The 10,032-nt window shown below is 52.6% G+C and overlaps 1 protein-coding gene across 1 annotated transcript in view; it reads right to left on the reverse strand.

Annotated features, from left to right (window-relative positions):
- The window catches only part of ZNF516 (zinc finger protein 516), a 112,508-nt gene that overhangs the window by 13,120 nt on the left and 89,356 nt on the right, over positions 1-10,032 (reverse strand). The window contains exon 4 of the mRNA XM_028480768.1: positions 5,773-7,149. Within this exon, the coding sequence (XP_028336569.1) occupies positions 5,773-7,149 (1,377 nt within the window). The remainder of the gene's footprint in view (positions 1-5,772; positions 7,150-10,032) is intronic.

Genomic DNA, 10,032 nt, shown 5'->3' on the forward strand with positions numbered 1-10,032 from the left:
GCTGTGGCCGCTGAGCCTGCGCGTCCGGAGCCTGTGCTCCGCAACGGGAGAGGCCACAGCGGTGAGAGGCCCGCGTACCGCAAAAAAGAAAAAAATATATATATATATATAAAATATAAAATTGTTTCTACATCACAGGTAATGTTTATGGAGATAATAGTCAAAGAAATGCACGAATTGTAGGGCAGATCTTGGTGGACTTCTCGTTGCACAAGTCACGAATGTGAGTCTCCGAGAAAGAGAAGAATTTGCCCACAAAGGTCTCAGCTTCCTCACCACCTCCTTCAGGGATGCGAGGAGAATGATAAGACACGTTGTGACCCACTCGTGCCCTGTCATTAGTAAAAGATGAGGGTGTCAGGTTCCCGGTGAAACACGGAAAGCGTCACCTGGCCACGCGACCCCAGGAGCCGCGGGCTCGTGTGCTGAGACCACCCGCCTCCTCTTTCCTGGAGTTCTGACCAGGCCGTGTCGGGGGAAGGAAAAGCTGAGGAGGGCGGCCCTGGATGACTGACCGATGGGCCCAAGGCGGGGGCCGGGGCTCCTGAGTGCACCGGACACCCCAGGTCTTCTGACCACAGGCAGCCGGCATGAAGACGGCGTCTCTCAACAGCTCACACACCCAGCCGTTCAGGGCGGTCCCTCCCTCCTCTGATCCTGGTCCAGGAAAATCTCAACTTTATCCTCGCTTTTGTTCCCCCTCCTTTTCACCGTGAGCACCATGCAGCTGCGCTCCTAAGAAGACCCTCCCCGACGGCAGCTGTGGTTGCCTGGACTTGCCCAAGAATAATGGGGCTGCATCCAAATGTAGGTCCTAAGATGCCTCCAGGACACCCACCGATGATAAGGACTGCCCCATGTGCTCTTTGCATCTAATGGTCACAACACGCAAAACTAAGCCATTATCTTACTTCTTTTTTCTAAGTAATTCCCATCCAAACTAGCAGCAGAAAAAGCACAGCCCTTGTACCCACTCACCCATTCTGATTTCCTTGAATTAAGTATATGCATCAGCACACAGGCACACACACACACACGTGCACACAGACACACACACACACACACACACATTGTCTTCCCATGTCGGGGGAAGGAAAAGCTGAGGAGGGCGGCCCTGGATGACTGACCGATGGGCCCAAGGCGGGGGCCGGGGCTCCTGAGTGCACCGGACACCCCAGGTCTTCTGACCACAGGCAGCCGGCATGAAGACGGCGTCTCTCAACAGCTCACACACCCAGCCGTTCAGGGCGGTCCCTCCCTCCTCTGATCCTGGTCCAGGAAAATCTCAACTTTATCCTCGCTTTTGTTCCCCCTCCTTTTCACCGTGAGCACCATGCAGCTGCGCTCCTAAGAAGACCCTCCCCGACGGCAGCTGTGGTTGCCTGGACTTGCCCAAGAATAATGGGGCTGCATCCAAATGTAGGTCCTAAGATGCCTCCAGGACACCCACCGATGATAAGGACTGCCCCATGTGCTCTTTGCATCTAATGGTCACAACACGCAAAACTAAGCCATTATCTTACTTCTTTTTTCTAAGTAATTCCCATCCAAACTAGCAGCAGAAAAAGCACAGCCCTTGTACCCACTCACCCATTCTGATTTCCTTGAATTAAGTATATGCATCAGCACACAGGCACACACACACACACGTGCACACATTGTCTTCCCATGCGTTCTATCACATCATCTTCTCCCTACTTTTTAAAGAAAAGACCCTTGCCCTTTACGGTCAATAATATTACGCCCAAGCTACTCCAAAATTCTGAGCTAGTGAGAAAGGTTACAAACTTCATTTGAATTGAAGGCTACCTGGTGAGCAAGGAGCTCTGACACTCTGACCTCAAAAGTAAAGTTGTGTATAGAAAGCGGGCTCCAAAAGGAAAGGAAGGGGCCTGGCGGGTCTTCGGGGGCACCTGCAGACTCTCCTCCAGAGCCCTGCCAACACACATCCAACTTCATTATGCTGCAAGAGGTGCACCCCGCCCCCGCCAGGGGAGGAAGGAAACGGAAGGACCCTGCAAAGACTCTACCGAGATCCACACAAAGGAAGTACAAATCTTCTGTCATCATCCTATTAATATGTCTTGGGCTTACAGGATTTTTTTTAAAGTCCCAAGAAGAAAAACCTTATATGTTATCCTATCCAGAATTATCCTGTTCTGTTATTTTCGATTTTTTTAATTCTAAAATCCGTATCATCCTCTACTACAGGCTGGACACAAGTTCTGGAAACAGGGATAATTTACTATTTTATGACTGTTGTATCAACAAACCACTCACGTTACATTCATACCTGTTTCCAGACTTGGGATCTACACAGCAGAATGATCACAGGAAATGTAGCTTTTTTTTTTAATCCTTCAAGGATTAGGCTTCGAGCCCCTAAGGGAAGTGACAACGATCGTTCCCATGTAACCTCTTTTCTCTTCTGGCAGAGTTTCCAGACTATTCATTTCTACACAAACATCATTCGGTCAGAACACAGGTGGGGAAAAGCTCTCGGAGAATTCTCTCCGTTAACCTCATAAACCCTTGATGTCGCAGAGGCAAATCGCCCGAGAGCACCGTTCTCTGTCTCGAGACAACACCCCCCTTGAGGCTCACAGGATCACGCCTCCAGCACCACAAGCATCTCGTGTCCACAACAGGTGAGTGCCTCCTCTTTTACAAGATTCCCTTCTGCACGTTTCTGCCTTCCCACCGCGATACGTGTCACCCACGGCCCGCGTGGGGAGGCTGCCACCTTCACTCGCAGACGGCACCCCTCGGGGAGACGCAGCAAGGCTGCGTCAGAGGACAGCGCGAGCCCCCAAAGTGCCGACAGACTCGCGGAACAGGACGGTCGCAGAGATTATCTGGAATGGAGACGGATTCGCTCAGATTCTAGACTCCAGACCCCTCATGCCAAAGTCAACCACGTACGTACTCAAGAAAAAAAAGGGTGCTCAGCAAGGAGTGGAAACCAAAACCTTGAGAGTTCAGTTACTGCAAATTCAGTAACATGTCGGGAATGCAATTTTGGGGAGGGGGCTGCACATAGTTCCTAGGCTGCAAGAGTAGACGCAGAGTCTCCGTAACAGGAAACATCACTTCGCTGTTCACCTCTCAAATAGACCTCACCACACCTGCTGGGTTTCCCTGCAGCTACGACACTTTCAAAGCATCATAAACAAACACTCGAAGGAGAAAGGAACCGGGGAAGGCCCCCCCGTAGGCCAAGCAGGGACTGATGCCCGTCCGCCGCTGGACCAGGAAAGGGATGCAGGAGAGGCAAAGGACAGGGTTTGAAGACGCAATGGGCCGGGGATGAGAAGAGCTCTGGGCTTGCTCTGAACTACCCCCAAGTCCAGACCAGGAGCCAAACGGAGTCCATGAGGGAGAGAAGGGGCCATCGGGGGGAGCCAGGCCCTCCTGGCGGGGCATTCAAGGTAAACTGAGGCAGGCCAACCAGGATTTACACAGCTGACCTCAGTCCTTCCCTAAACCCAAGCGCTTCGGTTCTCAAACCGCACCTATGAACTCACACATCAAGGCCAAAAAATTTTAAGCACTTCCCCATAGAAACCCAGACCAGGGTGAGGGAAAACACCATAAATCTGCAGACTTACACCTGACATGAGAAGAGTAAATCATCCAAGAACAGCACACACGCTCTGAGGAAGATTTAGCATTTTTCACACTTAAAAGATAAATCTCTAACCTCCGTTTAAGGGGAGGGGGGAGCCTTAGAACCATTTATTTAAAAAATCTTAAGGAAAAGGAAAACATTTCAGGCTCCCTGTACTTCAAAGTCTGTCATCTGAAATTCTCTAAACCTTAACTTAAAACTCACTTCTACTTTTTTGGGAAAAAAAGCAACAACAAGGCAGGTCCACACGCAGCACAAGGAGCCTTCAGGACTAGTGGGCACGTGGGCCGCTTACTAGGTGCGAACTGGCAGGTTTAGAGCTGTGATCAGGCAGGCCGTGGGTCGTAACAAACGAAGTTCAAGTCTGGTTTACTAAGTGGAAGGCATCCAAACACTGGTGCAGACTGCACTCACTCTGCAGCCGGGTATAGACTCCGGGAAGCACTGGACGGAGGGGAAAAGGTGATCAGGACCACGGTGCCCACGAAACTCGCCATCATCGATATCTAAGTCCTCTCTGTTTTAGGGTCCACGAAAACCTGTATCTAGAGAGCTGAGGTGGGCATGAGATCCAAAAGGCCAACCAATATACGTTTATTCCATCTCAGAGCAAATAATCTGCACAACTGGGAAACACCGCTGAGAACATGGAAAGCTCACTAAACAACATCCAAAAAGGTGGAAACGCTAAGCGACGTGGTGGCAGCCTTTCCCCACCCACCAAGGGCAGTGCGCCCAGAGCACCTGAAGCACAGGGGACGGGATGAGAGTCTTAACCAGGACCCGCCCTGTGCACCGCATCTTAATGAAAGCCTCCACCGCCTGCAGGCAGCCAGGCCTCCGCTTCATTCTAGAAATTCTCGAGAAGCTCTGTCTCTGAGCCACAGCCCCAGAACCCCCCGGGGTGAGGACCCCACTGGCAAAATCTCTAAGCCTGTGGAACGCCTGAGTTTTCTGCTAGTCGAAAAACACCTTCGTTTCTCTCTAAGGGTCAACATGGACCAAAGGCCTCCTCGTCACACCAACGTGGCACCTGCGATGGAGCTGGGCAGGTTCCAAGTCACAGGAGGAAACCAGGAACTGAGAGACGCACATCCGTCTGCCGGGAACCACGGCCACCAGGCATCCCACACAGCGGATCGGGTGCCTCTGTGCACGTGACTCCCCCGATCTGAACTTTGTCCTCCAAAGGTGCTTCTGAGCTCCTGGAATTTGAGGGCCTGGATCGCACAATTCATCTGAAGTGGTACCCTACTTTAATAAACTACAGATGCTTGATGTACAGGTGTATCCAAAGAAGGGTTAGGACCACCCAGCTAAGGTAACTGAGAGCCAGAGCCCCATAGGGGTTTTTGCCTATTTATTTTTTAATGGAAATACTTAGATTTCCCAGTGTCCTGGATGTTAACTGAGAGCTCCCTTCAATTTATAATCAAGAACGAGGGCATCATATTCCCATGCAGGCATTCAACGGAGCCTGTGGCAATGTGTTGCCGGTTCCTAATTATTATTCCCGAGGTATTAATACCGAGGTACCGGGAGGAAAGGAAGATAACGATCTGAGGTATAATTTTTTCCAGAATTTTAAACCTGAGTCAGTTCCCCAAACCTGGTAAGGGACATTCACATTCTGCAAAGGCTCTGCTAACAAATGCTGTAGTACTGATGTGCGCTTTTAAAATTATATACGCGTAAAGACAAAACTTAAGTAACCACTTCAAATGCACACCTTGTCTTTGGAGAGGCATGAGATAATGAACATCTGCTGATTCTTGTTTAAAATAACCAAACGGAGGGACTTCCCTGGCCGTCCGGTGGTTAGGGCTCGGCGCTTTCACTGCAGAGGGCCTGGGTTTGACCCCTGGTCGGGGAACTGAGATCCCACGGCCACCAAAATAATGAGAATAAAAATAAGATAAAACGACCGAGTGGAGAAGCGCCACGGAGGCAGCCTGCTAGGCGCGGAGGGGGGCGTGCCTGGGTGGGCCGGGGACGTGACCAGGAGGCCGGGCACAGCAGCCAGGGCGCGCTGCGTCGGGGCTCCGACACAGCCAGCGGGCAGCACTGTGCCCTTCTAAGGAGGGGCGCCCCCGTGAGGCCCCAGGGCCCCCAGGGCGGGCGGGGAGAGGGCCCGCAGCCCTTACCTCTGTGCTCCAGCGCAGGGCCGTTGCCGCCCCAGCTCTGGTAGAGAGAAGCAAAGTCCTTTGGAATGTACGTCTTAAAGATGTTGAGGATGTCCGGGCGTTTCTCGGGGCCCTCGGACGCAGGCTCCTGCTTGATGTTGTGCAGGACGGGCTGGGCCGGCGAGGCCGCGGTCCCTCTGGAGCCGACCTTGGCGGGGGGCTCTCGGGGAGGTAGAGGGGGGCCCCCGTCACCTTTCCCGTGCGCTTGCCCCTGAGGCTGAGGGCTGAATTTGGCTTTGGGCGGGTCCAGGGCGCTGTGCTTATTTGGGGGACCGAGGCCGGCCCCCGCTGCGGGGAGGCCATACCTGTCCCCCTGCCGGCCGTGGGCCGGGGGCTGGGGCGCCGCCCGGGCGATGACGGTGGGGGTCGGTGTGGCACTTCTGCTGAAGCCCCCGCTGCCCGCCGCGGGCCCGGGTCTGGGGCCGGCCTCCTGCCTGGGCTTGGACGGGGGCGGCGGAGCCCCGGGCCGCTCGGGGCCGGGGCCGGCCGCCCAGAGCGCGCAGGGCCCCCCGGGGTGGCTCTCCTTGCTCCTGGGCGAGCTGGCGGCCTTCGTGGGCACCCCCAGGGCCGCGGGGCTCCCTCTGGGGCCCGGCGCCCCGCCCGGCACCTGAGTGCGGGTGAACCGGGAGATGGGCAGGGGCTGGCACTCTTTGCCCCCGAGGGCGGGCGGGGGGCCCGTGCGTCCGCTGCGGGGGAGGAAAACCAAGCTGTCTCTGATGCTTTTGTAGCCGTTGGGCTGGATCCACCGGGGGGCCACGGAGCGGCAGCTGACCCTGTGCCAGATGCGCTCATGCATCCACAGCACCTCGGGGTAGTAGGTCTTGTGGCTGCAGTACGGACACGGGTGCACGGCCAGAGCAGCTTGCAGGGAGGAGGCCAGCTCCTTGTGGCTGGGGTCATCCCGCGTCGACCGCTCGCTCAGGTCCAGCGGGATCAGGTCTGGGGCCGGCGCCCTCTTCCCTCCCCCGCAACGCCCCTTACTGTGCAAATCGGACAGCTTCTCTTTCGGGTGGGCGGCTCGGCTCTCAGAGGGGAGCTGCAGATCTGCAGTCTGAGTGGGATGTGGAGGGAGGTCCGCAGCGTCCCTGGAGCCGGGGCCTTCTTGCTTGGGGTGAAATGCTGGCATCTTTAAGTCCACGGAAAACCTAGGCTGCTCTGCTCTCTTGGAAGTGTCTCTGCTACCGCTTTCAAGTACGGACACAGAAGCTGCGATCCCCGCGCTGGGCTCCCTGGCAGCTCTTCCCGATGGGTTATTTCCAGGTGTGTGACTTTGGTCTCCGTTGGAGAGCGCAGCGGAGGCTACTTCTTCTGGAAAGCAGCAGCGGTGTGGCTTTGTCCCTGGAGGATCGAAATGGAAAACGTGACGTTACCATTTCTCTTCAGAACACAAGACAGAGAAGCACACCCAAACCGCCACGTGCACACGTGGAGGGAAGCGTGTGGGTCTCAGGAACAGTGCGATCCAGGACCTGGGTCAGCAAGCTCTGTCAAGAGCGGATCAACCTTGAGGGCAAAATGGCGCTACTTGGGGTGGGGCTTCCTTTCCAATTAGATGACTCAGGAGACTACTGGGGAAAATAACATAGCTGCCTATCTAGTGACATATAACTACACTGTTACTAGTTAACAGAGGAAGACCAGTTCTATCAAAAACCAGGAAAAAAGACTTAATTCTTTATAACAGCATAAGGCTTTCCATGGCTTTCAAAGAACCCCTCAGCCCGTGGTCACAGAGAGGCAGGGCTGGAAAACAGTGTGCTCTCCCCGCAGGGACCCTGCAGCTGCCTCAGAAACTACGGGCTGATGCAGGATTGGCCCCCGTGACTGTCTAGTCAAGTCCAACATTCAGCTCCAAAACCTGGACACCAACAGTTTCCTTTGGAGGCATAAGAGGGAAGGGCGTGAGTCACACTCTTCCCCCACCCCCACCCCGCGCCTCCCGGGGGGAATTCCCTGGGTAGGACACCCACTCTCGCTCCTGTGGGGTCTGCCTGGAACCATCTACAGGAGTGCTGGCCGGGCGCGGGTTCCCTGCCGCGGGGCGGCCTCGCACCCTCCCGGGTGAGGGCCGCTGACGTCACCCCAAGTGCAGCCAGGCTCCCTGAGCTTGGGCACCGAGGCTGCAAGGCTTCTCCCCGACCAGACTGCACCGCAAGTGGATTCGACACGATTTAACAAAAACCCACTGGACGTCTGCACTGACGACCTTGGGTTTATTTCAGTTAGAAAGTGCACACACGTTTCTGGATGTCTTACACCTTTCCGACCTACAGAGCGTGGCTTCTTCCCATCAGTACGAGCTCGGAGGTGTTTTTTCTCCTTACAGGTGTCATAGCGGGGATGGACTAAAATCTTAGGTTTCCTTTTACGAGAAAGCCCAATACTGTTGGTTTTTAAATAAGAATTTTTTAGAGATTTTAACATTCTCATGGAATGTAGGTATCTGTTTACACAGAATGTTCTTTAAAACTTTTCTATACTCAATGTTTTACTATATTTCTAAACTTAGTATTTTACTATACTCAGTATTTTATAATAACCTATAAGGGAAAATAATCTGAAAATACATACAGACACACACACGCATATAACTGAATCACTGTACTGTACACCTGAAACTAACACGATACTGTAAATCAACTATACGTCAATAAAAAACAAAATAAAATAAAATTTTTCTAAGTATATTTTTGGAGTTAAGACAGTAATCACATCAAATTGGTAAAAGAAAAAAGAAAGAAAAAAAAGTGTATTCCAAAGGGATCTTCAGGAAAGCAGGAAAGTGTCCTTCACAGAAGGCATTTACCAGAGATCTGAAGGAACACAGTAATAAATATTCATTTTCAATTAGGAGGTAGTTAGAGAGCCACTTATAAGCAACTTTAAAGGATTACGTCCACATAAGAAATGTTCCCAGTATGTAGTGACCGGTAGAATTAGGAAACAAGACAAAAGAGGAGTACATTTTCTGATCCTATAGCCTCTGAAAAGCTAACATTTAAATAAAGTTAGATATACCTGCCTGTCATGTGGGCACCTAGCGTTACTCAGAAAGCAAACTGGGCGGCCCTGGAAAGCTCTGATGATAAAAAGGGCATTTAACCTGGAATTAAATACAGGGGATCGTCTTGGCCTTTGTTTAATTCAGGCTGAGGCTCAGTCTGTCAAATTCACTTTTACATTTTCAAAGAGAGTCAGGACGGCGGCTCGGGAGACCTAGTTTTTCCTGCAGTAAAGGCATATGGATGTATGAGAACACACGCCAAAGCCTATTAGCTGAAACAACAGGGCCGCTGTACCTGACACTACACATCTGCAGGTGTTCAGAGCACATCTGTCAGAGCCCCCAAAGGTTATGCTCCCACAAAGGATTTCAAACATCACGAGAACCTCCAGTACCTCTGACCAAGACAGCAAGTGAAAAATTACAGCAGGCCCTCCATCGATCGCAGTACCGGAACTCAGAGACATGGCTCCGCGGACCCCCGCACCTCACAGTGGGCCAGCACACCTGCGTGAGGCTCTGAAACGCCTTCCTTAGCTCCTGACCTCTGTGCATGCGTCTTAAATTGCACAACGGAAGCAGTTTGTAGCAATGTTAACGCAGATCAAAACACACTTTTCAACTGACCTGCTGAGAAAGCAGATTAGATCAACTCTGTGAGCCTTGGTATTCTGGTTTATAAAATAGGTACCATTTCAAAATATTTTACCTCTGGTTTAGGGGGTAAAAAGCAGTAGCACCGTAAAAGCCCATGATTCCCTCTTTTGAGAGGCTTACCACACTGGTCATTTAGGAGACAGAAGGACACATGGACCTGGTGTCTCCTGATGGTCTTGGGCACAAGATGAAATGTGACTGGACAACAAGGTGGCCTGGGAGCTGACCCGACACCCCTGCCCAGAATCCACAGGGAGGAAGGTCTCCTAAGGATGCTACAGCATCGGTCCTCCCATAGCCCCATCAGCATTTATCGGTGGCCTAGATGAAGAAATGGGACTGGACAAAGGTATCAGACCCAGGACTGACACTCAGCTAGGAGGGAGAGCAAAACCTTCACCAAAAAAAAAAATAAAAAAGACAGAGATTCAAAAGTTTTCAACAGGATGGAACAAAGGCTCAAAACTAACAAGAAAGGGGCTTCCCTGGTGGCGCAGTGGTTGCGCGTCCGCCTGCCGATGCAGGGGAACCGGGTTCGCGCCCCGGTCCGGGGGGATCCC

The sequence above is a fragment of the Physeter macrocephalus genome, chromosome 19 (genome assembly GCF_002837175.3).
Source record: "Physeter macrocephalus isolate SW-GA chromosome 19, ASM283717v5, whole genome shotgun sequence".
Classification (NCBI taxonomy): Eukaryota; Metazoa; Chordata; class Mammalia; order Artiodactyla; family Physeteridae; genus Physeter; species Physeter macrocephalus.